A 13,512-nucleotide genomic window follows, 5' to 3' on the forward strand; every position below is an offset into this window, starting at 1 on the left:
TCTGATTTATACAAGTACAGCGCGAAACTAAAATATGTGTTAAATTTATGGGACAGCGCATGATATTACATATTTATTCCTTTTTAAGTACACATCAAACATGGATTTTTCAGCCATCGATCATTAACCTTCCAGGCGGTGGGGGGGGGCATTTTTTGCCCCCCCCCCCTTTAGTTTTTTCAATATATCTCGAGAACCGCTGCGCCGATCGTCACCAAACTTTCAGTACCCTCCCGGGAGCAGCTAGCGCACATGGTGACCAAAAATTTTTCCAAAGGCTATGATAGGTTGGCCGCTAATGACGTCAGAGTGACGTCATTTTTGCCATTTTCGACCCAAAAAAAGGTTTCGCGGGAAGAGCTGTCAGGCCTACAGCTTTAGAGATACAGAAAAATGTTTCGACATAAAAGGTGTAGAATTTAAAGGGCTAAAAAACTGCTATTTCGGTTTTCGAATTTTTTGGATTTTGACCCCCAAAAACCCAAAAATAGATTTTTTGAATATAATAGCCAAAAAATCCAAAAAGTTTTTAGAATTTCGAAAAACCGGAACATATGTGATAGTCCCTACCGCCTTCTATCTACATACCAACTTTGAGATCGATACCTCTTTTTTGGCCAAGTTACAGCGAAAAAAACTGTTCAAAATTGATGACGTCAAATTTTCAAACTCAATTTTTAGCAATTCTAGACCTCGTAGCGCAAAACAAAGACCACCATTAGACTCCTCGTGACGAGCTGCATCGAATCGATACCCATTTTATGCAAAACTATCAACTTTGAAATTTGACCTTTTTTGACCTGACCTTGACCTGACCCCCACCAGAAAGTGACCTAAACCGTACCTGATGGTCTTATAACCAACACCATTGAGTTGGAAATGAAAAACTGGCCATAAAACATGCATCGCATAACCTTAGTAAAGTTGGGCTCATGTGGTGACCCTTGGTGACCTTTGGTGACCTGACCTGTGACCTGACCTGGTATGACCAGTGACCTCTAATAGCAACATATGTACTAGACAACTGACGCCTTATCGCTGATTTTCGACAAAATGCGTTTTACTCGGTGTTATAGCGTTTTCCCTAGAAGCCCCGTGAACGGTGAAACATTTTATCTTTGACCTGACCTGTGACGTCATCGGTGACCCCGAGGTCAATGAAATTTGATTTCCCTCAACAAATTTGACAGGGCTATTGAACGCCGTTTGAATTTTCCGGATCCGTCCAGTAGTTTCGGAGATACGGGGGGGGGGGGCAAAAAAATGCCCCCCCCCCGCGCGGAAGGTGGCTGGGAGGCCCACCGCCTGCCGGGTTAAGATTCGGTGATTCGTAGCATCCGAACGAAATGTAAACCTATGCATTATGCGATTTTGTGTCTGATTAGCAGAACAGGAGTCCCATTTAATTCTGTTCACGCCAGTTCGTGCGGGAATAGCCAGTGATTGTTTTTTGGCTGACGATGGTCTGATGAAGCGAGTCGTCTCCACAGAGGTAGGAGACGAACCTGCTGGAGCAGTCCTTTATGGGTGTCTGACGGAGCCAGACACAGGGAAGACAGGCACCTAACGACCAGATTCAGACCCGACTTCAAAACGAACTCCGCAGAAACTGGCAGATCTCGGGGAGGAGCAGAGAGGCAACGACACTTCAGTTACGTTTGAAATTGGTGAAAAATTTCATTTAACTAGTTACAAAAATTGCTACAAACGTAATTTGCTAAATTATTGTTTGATGTCTTTGTCTTGTTTCTGAACGTACCATTCAAGATTGTCGTCAGAAACGATAAGCATTAATGGAAAACCTGTTCAGCACTGTTAATCTTCAGCATTATGAAAAGAGGTCCGTTGTTCGCCATATTGTATGTCTTAACATCAACTACCTGTTGATTGTTTCGGTCTGAAATTGGAGTCTCTTAGTGCCATTAGCCGTGACAGCTTTTAATGATCAACCAAAAAGTTCAGACCCCGTCAGCAACAAGTATGTAGACTGCTGCTTTGAAGATAATTCATAGTACCATTAGCTTTGATTTTTAAGTTGCATTCTGCTTATTGTCAGAGTGGCGTAGTTCTGCCGTTTTCTAGCCCTCATGAATATGCCATTACGGTGGAACTACGGCCTATAAATGTGTTGGTTAAATAAGCTTTACAAAGCAAAGCTCTTCAGAGCCTTTTCAGTTATCGACTCCTAAATTCTAAGCCTTTGGAGTGTTTGCACGAAATGATACCGCGGAAGAGTGACTGCAGGACAGATAAAATGCTTGCCAACTGTTCAAAGTCCATTTGCCTTTTGTGACTACCGCGCAGTTCCAGGGGACCACTCTAGTGAAGGGCCCTTTACAATATATTTTTTGAACCCAGCGCGACAGAAAATAGCGCCCACCCGACCTCTGCTGTCATTTTTCAGGGAGTCGACACGCTCGCTGCGTCAGAAGTCTGTAAAACTAAAATAATCCCGGCCAGGATTGTATGGTGGGGTGGGCACGCTTGGTGGTGGGATGGGATAGGGGGAGGGTATTATACGACCTGTCCAGCCGGGCTCCGAATCCGCCATTGATCCTCATATTGGCCAACTGAATGATTGATGGCTGTGAAACAAGCCCGCCCGAGCGGCGGACTCTGGATTACCAGTGTTGGCTGCCGTTCGCGGTGCTGAACCAGCCGGCCCGGACTGACGTGGTTGGGAAAATCGTTTTGTTTCCAGTTGATTGTTGTTTCAGAAAAACAAGTTTATCTTTCGCATCCCTACTCCACTGGTAACGGGCAGGACGAGCAAGTAGCAGGGACCAGAACCTAGCATCACAAATAGCAGTGCCGACACATTGTAAGCAACACCTTGGCTCGAAAGATAACTAAGTAAAAAATAGTCCGTAATACGGAATATGTTGCCTACTAACAAGAAAGCCAATGGGCAGTTGAAAACTGATTGGTGGTAAACTAAGCATCGTAGCAGTAGCTGACGCCAGACTAAAAACAGCACTTTGTCAGGCAATACTGGTTGTAAGCATGAGCATCGCATAACTTGATTGATACCTCTCAGAAAGCTATCCCTAGATAGCATTATTCCATCAAACATTGTAAGTAAGCCTTGTCAATTTGATATAGTATAAACCGTTGCAACGAAACTAAGATGATGAAACTTTTTGATAATCAATTCAAATCTAGTATTCCCTGCAGGACCATCCATATTCAATGTTTGTGCTTTTCATTCCCTGAGACCAGAGCTCAGCTGTTTTCCGCCATCAGAACTCAATAATGAGCCTCATTTCTCTCACATCCAGCAGAGTAACACCCCAGCCAGTCCCTAATCCCTGATCATGATCAATCGCCCCCCCCCCCCCCCCGTCTCGCTCGGCCGACCGTCCATCCGTGCCGGGTCGAGGTCAGGTCCTCGCCGTGAGTCTGATCCCCCCTCCCCCCGCCCCTGTCCCACCTGACGCGACCTTCGATCGCGTCGTCCAATCGCGCGAGGCGGAAGGCTGAGCCGCTCAATAGCGCCGTGCGGCGGCAATACACGGCTGGGAGCGCTGTTCGCGCCGCTGAGGGCCACTTTCCGGCGGCTGGCGAGGTCAGGTCAACGCCGAGCGATCGACCGCCATAGGATGTAGGTATACAGAGAGGCTACAGGACAGGTGGTGACGCGACGCATCCACTGAGTCTGACTCATTGGACAGCGCCTGTTTTCAATCGAGCGGATTATGGGCTGGAGATGATGTCTGGTGCCCGAGCTATGTTTCAGTATGTTTGAAAATCACGTAAAAGCAAACTCATTTGCCAAGACCCATAATGCATCCGCAGCAAAATCCATTGTATTCATGAAAGTGTTGCAACCAATAATGCTCGAAATGCACAAATGCTTTTTATTGATGAAGCTCGACGGCGTAACTAAAAAAAAATAATTTGTAGGCACAATATGCTTCAAAGATAATGAAAATGGAAACACTAGTTTTCAAATGGTTACAGATGAACTGAACAAACAGTTCAAAAGAAAATAAAGCTAATTTTTCACCTTCTCATCGCATAAGTAAGCAACATTTTAAATATCACATTCCTCACCTTGCACTCGTTTATAGATATCATCGAACCATTTTCAAATGGCTGTAGAAGAAAGCATATTTTAAAACTATTTATTTTAAAAAAAAGTTGATAAATCAAAATTAACACGCTTTGATTAATAAAATAATATTAATGGAAGCATATGGAAGTTATACTAACTAAGCATTACTTAGAAGAAATGTGCCTCCCTTCCATACATAAATGTGCATTTTACAGAATTGTTTGCTATGACAGTGCAAGTGCTCCAGTCTGTGATATTAGCGACATTCACAAAGGTCCGGGTTCAGCATTTATCAAAACAAAGTTGCTTTTGATCTAACTGGCATACTGCAGACGTAAAACGATGACTGGAGTAAAAAACGATTGATCGTTCAAAGACGAAGCATGACGTCATTAAATTTGATTTGTGGTCTTGAGGTTGATGCATTTAGCATTTTTAGCGTAAAAGTTATATTTCAGTGAAGAAAGTAGCATTTAGTCAATGGCCTAGTATACAGTGTGTCAGCCCTCCGTCGGTGACCCAGTATACAGTGTGTCAGCCTCCCGTCGGCGATTGGCACCCGAAGTGGAGCCATAAACCGCGCCTGATCACGGAGCGAGCTCTTACGCCGGCCGTTGGGCGGGAGTGCGGCCGGCCCGGCCGACGAGAGAACTTCCGTCTCAGAACACATCAGCGGTGAGTGTCGTCTGCTCCAGACAGACTCGCGGCTCTAAACAGGAGCGGGCTGTGAGACTGGGGAGGACAGGGAGACCGGAGGGGCCGCGGGACGGCCCTGCAGATGATCTGTTCAGTTACAGCCTGCCCGTCAAGGCAAGTCGTCGAAAAAAGGAAACAAGAGTATTGAGAGCCTAACAATGTCAAGAGAACCTTCTAAAGCAATGCTGTACTAGACAATTGTTTATCTTCACTTACTGAGAGCAGAAGATAAAGCTTTGATTGTACTGCCGTCACCCGGTGATTGGACGCGTCTGTTGACACAGTGTGGAGCCGCAATTACGAGGCCTGTTGGCACCACGCGGCTGACAGCCGAAGAACAGCGGAGGGATAGGCTCGCCCCAAATGGATTTAATTGGCAATCCGGTCAACAAAACACGACATCAAGAGCCGAGGCGGGCGTGGTCACCATGGTAGCCCCTGTCCAAACTCACACCAGCAGCGAATCTGCAGGTGTGCTCCCGTCTCAGCAAGGGATGCGTCATTGAACCTACCTGCATTCCGGAATGGATGTTGGATGGCTGTTTCATGCATAACATCTGTGTTCGGGAAATAGCTCACATTAAAAAACAACTTTCGTTTGTGCTTTTAAACTATTTTGAAGAAAAAAAATGCGCTGCTAAAGAGAGTTTGCTTTCACTGCAAATGCAGGAATGATTTCTAATGCTGAGGTTATGATGAAGTCCAGTGAAGTTCATGCTGAAACTGATAGGCTTAAGCAAAATCTGTTTTTTTTCTTTTTAGGAAAATCTGATCGCCAAATCTCCAGCCAATAGTGTTCGTATTTCCCGGCCAAAGCACTTAACACTGGACGCTCAATAAACAAGCCTTTCAGTACATACAGCCAGCCTCGCACCTGGGTGGTAGGCTGTACCGCAGCTCTTGCCTGCATTGCGGCGCAGCATAACCCGGCAGTTGCTGGGGTATTTCGCCACCCACCGTTTGCTGGGGGGGGGGGGCGTTAAACGCCCCCAGCCGATAACTCGAGAACCAATAGGCGCAGCGAAACGCACGAGGCGGCAAACGAAAGAACGCGACGAGACGCTTCAGATGAGTACCTAAAAGGTGAATTTTGAGGTCACAGGTCGGGTCAAGGTCAGGTCAAACACCTGAAATCGGGCTGTCAGTAGCATGGACTTCAGGACTTCGCAATGGGCGCCTCTCGTCATAAACTCTGTCAAAACGGTGCACAATCCATCATATAAGGCCTACAAGAGTGTCAGCTCCATGTAGGGGTCAGTCAAGCATAGGTCAGGGTCAAGGTCAGGTCAACCGAGTAGGCACATATCCCCGAAAATCAAAACTGATATTCGCAGCCTGTGACACATGTTTTATAGGTAATTTGGGGCGTAGAACACGATGGTGACATTCATTTTATCATATGTGTACGTGTTTGGCTAAAAAAGTTCAATTTAAGAAATGCATGTATCATGGTCGTGAAGTAGTCACGAAAAATTGCCAAGATTCAGTTCAAGATTATGGAAAATGTGGAACGATAATCAATAATCGAAGATAGCCATTTGATTGATCATGGTATTGGCAGTCTAATGGCGTTTACGGCATGTCTGTATGTCTATTCTGTGATTTTATATGATTTTTTGAACATATGCCGTTTTTGGTCGAAAACTCAGAAATCATGACGTCACTAAAACCTCGATATCTCAAAAATTTTCCGACCGATTTTTTTGAAGCTTTGTCACAATAAACTTCAATCAATTCCCTACAAGTACCTAAAATTTGGCGCGCCTGCGGCGCGCCGTTTTTATGCCATGGCCCGGCGAAAAAAGTGGGGGCGTTTAACGCCCCCCCCCCCAGCAACTCGCGGGATAAGCTGCAGGCAGAAAGCCGACCGTGAAGATACGCCTCGCGCCGTAACATCAACATAGTCTTACATATGTTGATGAATGTAAATGCTTGTGGATATTCAGACCACCTCAAGTGCTCACCATAAGAAGCAAAAGACCAAAGGACCTAGGGAACAGTGCGCTCCTTACGGAAATTCAGCACTTAAGCACGCACAACCTGGACGTAATGCAAACTATCTAAAGTGTAAAATATGTATGTACAGGCCCTGCCGAGCTGTCCCTGTGACAGCACATCAAGAATGTGCATTAATTTTCCTACGCTGAGCCAAATCTGAATAGCAAATCATTTTTGGATAATCGCTGCATCTTAGATTACAGCAAAATACAAGTCTAAGAGCTGATTTGTAACTTGATGCTATTGTGATTGCAAGACACTTCTGTCTCATGGCAAAGCTCCTAGAATAAATGCTTATTTTCTTCATATGCAGCAATTCTTAGAACATTTTTAGCCGACGCAATTTTAGTGATGCACGAAACTGGTCGTTCATAAGATGAGATTTTCAGACAGTCTATTTGCCTTCAGCGGCAAAAACCGAGGCTTTCCCAGGCGCGTGTTGGGGACAGCTCACAGCGCACGGCAACTCCCGGTCTCATTTCCTCTCTCAAATACGTGCTCCATTTCCAGACCCTGGTCACCAAACGAGATGGGGTCAATTTGTCTGTAAGCAGCGGGCGGTGTCGGCGATAAAACTCACCGTGAGGAGCGGCGGGTCCAGTGGGCGGCGGACGCCCGGTGCGATGACCGTCCGTCGGCGGGGCCGCGCCGGGCCGGAGGGGCAGGGACGGTCTTCTGTACGGCACTGGCGCTCCACGGCGGTCGATACACGGCGCACCGGAGTCCCCGATGGAATCCCCGACGGAATCCAGGCGGATTCCCCGCCGCGGGAGCTCACACTAAAGGCCGCCGCGAAATCCCAGCAGGATATCCGTGGTTCTTCTAGCAGAGGTCTCAGCGGTCTTGTCAAGCTTTGAGGCAGCGGCGGCAGAGACGAGATATCAATTTGTTTACGCAGGAACCTGAAACACGTGTTTTTAGTGTTTTTTAGTGTGAACAACTCATCTACGACACTATGTCTTGATAGTGTTATGGTGTTATGATGCATAGGTATTGTAATGCATAATAAGGCGTATTGACCAGCTGAAAGCTTATCACAAAGTGCATACGGTGTTCTAGCGATGCATCAGCAACATGATGGGACATTGCATTATGCACCGTAAAGATCCGGCTCAAAGTTTCATTTTCATTTTTGTTTTTGCCACTAGTTGTTCTTTTTCAAAAGGAAGCCAAAATTGTCTAAATTTAAATGGGCACGCAATTCAAATACTTAGCACATTATGTGGTCAGATGATGTTGAATGCAATCATGGCATGTCACAGTCACGCAGTATCTCCTCGTTTGTCCCAGCATCCGCGTCTTTTTTCCTAGCTTTCATTACCTAAGAGCGAACAACACACGTTTTCATAACAAACATAGCAAGTAAAGCAGTTTTTCGTCGACAGATAGCTGACAAGGTTCTAATAGAAAGCTATGGATATCCAGAAACCACGGCGGCCATGGGCAGCTGAATGGCGGCGCTGGGTGTATGATTCATCCCGCTATCGGTCTATCGTCACCTCAGTCGGCGCCGCGCGCCTGTCAGCGAGGCCCACACAGAGCTCACCGGCTAATCCCCGACATGGCATGCCTCAAGTGGTGCGTTCATCCAGCCACTCGACACTCGGCCGCAGGCTGTCACTCGCACCGAGGTTTGAGAGCAGCGCGAGCCTCCAGCGCCGGCTCTGCGGAACTTATACCGGGAAACGCTCGCAGTCGCCGCCGGCGGACTCGGCGTATCTGCGGCGCAGGGCGCTGAGCGATGGGGCCACTCCACTTCCCCAGATTTACTGCGCGGTCACAGCCAGATGTGCTCGCCAGGATAGGAGAGCAGTGCCTTGGGGCAGAAAAAAAAATATTGACAAGCTATATGCTTGTCGCATAACCCTCCCGCAAAATACATAGATGCAAACCGAAGATTAGCAGATCGATACATCAGGAATAAACATAATTCCAGTAATTTTGCTATTTAAATACAATATGCTTCACATTCCTGACTTTTAAAAGTTGGGAAGGCATTGTTTCTTCGTTAAAGACGTATCATCTCAGGGCTCCGTTATTGAAAAGATAGATAAAATACACAATATGCATGGTCAGAGTTCCAGAAATGCGTAGGCGCCCACCTGTCTTTGATCCTTACAGCAAACAGCGGCGATATTCACAAATCCAACGGAAGATAGTCGGCTTGAAGTCGGCAAACGTCGCGGCCCTGTTGGGCCAGGGATTGGGCCAGGGATTGGAGGGATTTGTCGCATTAGCGGACCGATAGCACATCCGGCTGACACGCGATGCCGACCGCTGTCTGGTCTCTGTCCACAGTCTACAGAGGCTACAACGACAGGTGGACAGTGCGGGGGAGGGGGCAGGGGACACGGGTCAGGTCCGTGACAGCAGCGGCAGGAGCGGCGGGCAGTCTGGTCCCAGGGCTCGGTGACTGAACAGTGAACACCCATCTGACAAGTAGTATACGGCGTGTTTTGTGGCCAGGAACTCTTGCAGAAATAATAATCGTCTCTTTTGAAGTTTTCTTTACAGTGGGAATTGCCTTACAATTATGGCTAGGATTGTCAGTGTGTTTATAGCTCTTTTCGCTTCAAGCCTGCCAGGTAAGCCTCCCCATATGTTCACCAACTTCGGTACATTCATATGAACAACACTGCCTCATCACCAACTGATTTTCAACAGTGTCACTTTTCTCTATCTAAATCATGCCGTATCGGCCCAGTTTGAAGGAAATACATCGGAAATTAGAAATGCTTTAATCGTATCGCTCTAGCCTGCAAAAAAAGAGAAGATAACTCCGGTGTAAAAGAAGACTGGAATGTGTACCCGAGCAACGAAGGCGAATTAACTATTGGCATTGTCTTTGATCGCTCTAAGTACTTACCTAAAACCGCTAGCTCATATATTTGTTTCCGCAGGTGTGCAGAAGGTGACAGGACAAGTCGAAACGCCCTCGGACATAGTATTTGGTACCGCTTCTACGCCTTGTAAGTCGCTGCCATTGTTACATTAGTTCTACCATCGAATGTTTAATCGAAATACCAGCTATGAGTGATTCTAAACATATTTCAAATAATTCAAAACTAAAGCTAACATGTAGCTTTCGTCCCATTTCTCCACCTGTTTTCAGCTCCGACTGGCGCGCCGTGCACGCCGCTGCTGTTTGACCAGCGCCAGTATCGCCTACAAACCACTGAGAGCTTCATCGGCGTGCTGACGGTGTTGATTCCGGCGGCCAACTCGGGTGTGAGCGGCTACAACGTGCGCACGCCCGGCTACGGTGAGTCGCGCGCCGCTGGCTTATGTCTGAGTGAAGCAGACTCAAGCAGATCCAGCTTGGGTAAAACGTACTACAGTGGTGAGGTGCATGCTGCACGCTGCATAGCGCTCAGTGCGCGCTGCATCCGTTGCATGCGCTGCATGCGCTCAGTGCGCGCTGCAAAGTTCCGAACTGTACATTTACCGCTGATAGTTTTTTCTCTCTAAAACTCTGGATTGTGTCAGCAATGGTGTATTTTTTCTTGCAGAGTCAAGCCTTATTCTGAACAACATCACAGGAATATTGCAGAAGGCTCGCAAGATGCCATACCAGCGGGTAAGTCCCGAGACCCAGGTCAGATGCACTCTGAGCTGGAGGGACTCTAACCTAATGGACCAGCAGCCTGTTTTTTTTTTTTTTACTCTCGTCAAACAAATATAATACTTACCTTGTGTTCGATTAGACTTTCTCTCGGGGCTAACATGTGAAATAAAGATAAACCATACATACATACTTTCCAACGCAAGGGAGAATCATTTATCTCCCGCGTGTCGCCAGTTCTCAGTGTGGCCCCTCCCGGTTATCGTTGTGTCAACATATACTCGTCTGCCGCGTATGCCGCCCGCTTTCCGGAGTGGCCGGCACCGTTTGTATGCAACTCTGTGTCCGGTGTCCCAGGACAATCTGTTGCTCGGCCGGGCCGCAGGCTGGCCTGGGAGCAAAACATCGGCTCACCGGCCAGCTACAGCGAAACTGGCGTCCAGGGAGCGCCCGGCCGATCTGAGCCGGCGTTACCGGCAGATATTGCTGATATGATGAAGGGCCGTTTTCTGCAAAATAGGATCGACTGCTCCGAGACTTCATTCAAGGAACATGAGTCACACTGGGGCCGTCATGTACCAGCTATACTACTGAATTGTTGACGAGCTGCGCATTGTTGTCAGGTGGAGTTATTGGTGCAGGGCGAGACGGCAACATCTGAGAAGAAAAATGCCACAAACAGCACGGACATCGTGGATGTGGATGAAACATTGATCATCATTGACATTATGGTAAAAATGAATGTTGTCTGACGTTTGATAAGATTTGAATGTTACATCATCAGCGTATTATTACGGAGCGAGCGAAGCGAGCGTAGTCTTTCCTTAGATTAACCCTAGAACGCCTAGGGGGGAGGGGGGGTTGTATCAACCCCCCCCCCTGAGGTTTTTTCAAAGTGCACGCTAAACGGCTTGTCGTAGCGGGCTGAAATTTTCAATACCCTCTGGGGCAACCTTTGCGCATCTTTTGCCGAAAAAAAATTGATCGGGTCATGTCAGGTCACGGAGTTATGACGTCATAAGAGGTACAGCCTCCGGCCGACAGTTACCAAACGTGTGCGCCAAATCCCTAGGTTTTCTGCCGGTGATACCCACATTGTTTGATGGATCATGATGAAACTTCCCATGCATGTTGGGGCAAGCATTGGCTATCGTGTGGTGCAAGAAAATTGACCGGGTCAGGTCAGGTCACGGAGTTATGACGTCATAAGAGGAGCAGCGTCCGGTACTATTTTTGAAAAGCGCCCGAACCACTATTTTGCTAATTCTTGTCACCTCAATGGGAATATGCAGCAATATTAGCTTCTATAGGGAGCAAATGGACCTCTCAAATCCAAAAATACAATCAGATTTCAAAAATTTAAATTTTGATTTTTCGAATTTCTGCCGCCGACTGTGACCTTGCCGACTTCCGGCGCTCCCAACGCGCCATTTTTAGAGCTAGGGAAACGAAATACATACCAAACGATAGAGAATTGATCAAGGAACACGATAGTGAAGTTTTCAAGTCGATATCTCCCACCGTTTTGCCGCAATCGCCGCGGAAAGTTGAAAAAGTCTATTTTTCCGAAAATTTGACCTTTGACCGGTCAAAAGTAGGTCAAATGTTGACCTAGGACCAAAAAATATACCACCAATCGCGAGATCTCGTTGAGAGCAATCCGTTGGTTTTTTCCGCTAAGCTCTACGACCTTCCGTTTCGAAACGCCAGGGGGGGGGCGTAACAACCCCCCCCCCCCCTGGTCGTTCGTGTTATGAGAAATGGCCTGGTCGTGCGAGGGTTAACGGAAATTTCTGAGTATGAGCGGCCGGCCGGCCGGCCGGCCGTGCGGACGCTTTTGCGAGGCTTATATCTCAGCAACCACTTGACCGATTTACACGCGGTAATTTTTGTAGGGTAGCTTCATTCCTTCTACCAAGTATCGGACTATTCCCGATGCATGTGGGTGACCCCTTATGCACGTGCCACGTGCAAAACGAAGAGGTGTCAGTTTTGTAATTGTTGCAATATCTCGGTAACTACTTGGCCGATTGCGCTGGAAGTTGGCATGTAGGCAGGCACCCACTAGGCACTGCATATCCATGTGCCAGAGTTGGGGTGCTGCTGCACGTGCGCACGTGCAGGGGTCGTTTCCAGATCTCGAGAACGGCTGGACCGATGGCGCTCAAATTTGGTACACGGTTAGGGACCAGTTAGTAGGGTGCCGTGCTAAAGTCAGTTGGAGGTACCCCCTCGAAATTTCGCACGTGCAAGACTCACCCCCTCGCTCGCTCCGTTAGTCGCCCCAAAAGGCGCTATACTGGTGTAAATTATATGGCTTGGATACCTTCAATGTATGATCTTTTCTAAGCCAAAAAGCAATGCTTTCTTTAAACTATTTTCTTTTCAGGAAAGCAATGGCCTCTAACAACTTGGCGAGTCGTGCTGCCGCTCAGTTTTGACAATGTCTTTGTTTCAGGATGAAAACGACTCGCCTCCGCTGATGGATTGCTCTCTGTACGGCGACACCTGCGATAATTTAGTGGTGGGGTTCCCCGTGTCGCCGACCGCCGTTCTTCCAGCGCCGCTGCTGCGGCTCACTGTGAGTGAGAGACACGAGCTCAGAGAGCCATGGCTCAGCTCAGAGAGAGGCAGCTCAGCCTTAGGTGTCCCTTAGCTCAAAGAGTCGTACCTTAGCTCAGAAAGGGCGTGCCCTAGCTCAGAAAGGACGTGCCTTAGCTCACAGAGGGCGTGCCCTAGCTCAGAAAGGTCGTGCCTTAGCTCAAAGAGGCCGTGCCTTAGCTCAAAGAGGCTGTACCATAGCTCAGAGAGGCTACACTCGATTACGGAGGCCGCATCTAAGCTTAGCGAGTCGTACCTTGGCTCGCCTCATGGAATCGTACATTAGCCCAGAGCGGCCGTCCGTTAGCTCAGAAGACCGCATCTTAGTTCAGAGAGCCGTAACTTAGTTCATTGAGGTTCGCTGGCCCAGAGAAGCCGCACCTTAGCTCACATAGGCCCTACCTAGCTCAGTGAGCTGTATGTTAGTAGTCACCGTCTACACTATCAGTCACCGTCCTTCTCTCTTGTTGGTCTCAGGTGACGGACGCGGACACGGGCTCGTTCGGTGTGGCTGGTGTCCAGTACTCGGTCAACTCGACCTCCTTCAGCGTGGACCCGAGCGGTCTTCTCTGGCTGGTCGACCCAGACCTGTGAGCGGCGA

The 13,512-nt window shown here is 47.9% G+C and overlaps 1 protein-coding gene and 1 long non-coding RNA gene across 2 annotated transcripts; both read left to right on the forward strand.

Moving 5' to 3' along the window:
* The first annotated feature begins 9,207 nt into the window (after positions 1–9,207).
* LOC122363318 lies at positions 9,208–10,773 on the forward strand. The gene is made up of 5 exons (XM_043332445.1): positions 9,208–9,333; positions 9,649–9,717; positions 9,861–10,010; positions 10,258–10,325; positions 10,696–10,773. The coding sequence occupies exons 1-5, from the start codon at positions 9,282–9,284 to the stop codon at positions 10,771–10,773; spliced, it is 417 nt and encodes a 138-aa protein (XP_043188380.1). The 5' UTR covers positions 9,208–9,281.
* A 168-nt stretch (positions 10,774–10,941) lies between these two features.
* LOC122363323 lies at positions 10,942–13,452 on the forward strand. The gene is made up of 3 exons (XR_006253341.1): positions 10,942–11,041; positions 12,769–12,891; positions 13,389–13,452. It is a non-coding gene; the product is annotated as an uncharacterized LOC122363323 (long non-coding RNA).
* Positions 13,453–13,512: the final 60 nt, after the last annotated feature.

This window comes from Amphibalanus amphitrite, unplaced genomic scaffold (genome assembly GCF_019059575.1).
Source record: "Amphibalanus amphitrite isolate SeventyFive unplaced genomic scaffold, NRLGWU_Aamphi_draft 000615F_arrow, whole genome shotgun sequence".
NCBI classification, from domain to species: domain Eukaryota; kingdom Metazoa; phylum Arthropoda; class Thecostraca; order Balanomorpha; family Balanidae; genus Amphibalanus; species Amphibalanus amphitrite.

Bases quoted from the DNA above. Each gene is read 5' to 3' on its own strand.
- LOC122363318 (XM_043332445.1), top strand. From the start codon at position 9,282: ATGGCTAGGATTGTCAGTGTGTTTATAGCTCTTTTCGCTTCAAGCCTG. The intron at 9,334-9,648 runs GTAAGCCTCCCC...TTGTTTCCGCAG, and splicing joins TTTCGCTTCAAGCCTGCCAG to GTGTGCAGAAGGTGACAGGA. The intron at 10,011-10,257 runs GTGAGTCGCGCG...TTTTTCTTGCAG, and splicing joins CGTGCGCACGCCCGGCTACG to AGTCAAGCCTTATTCTGAAC.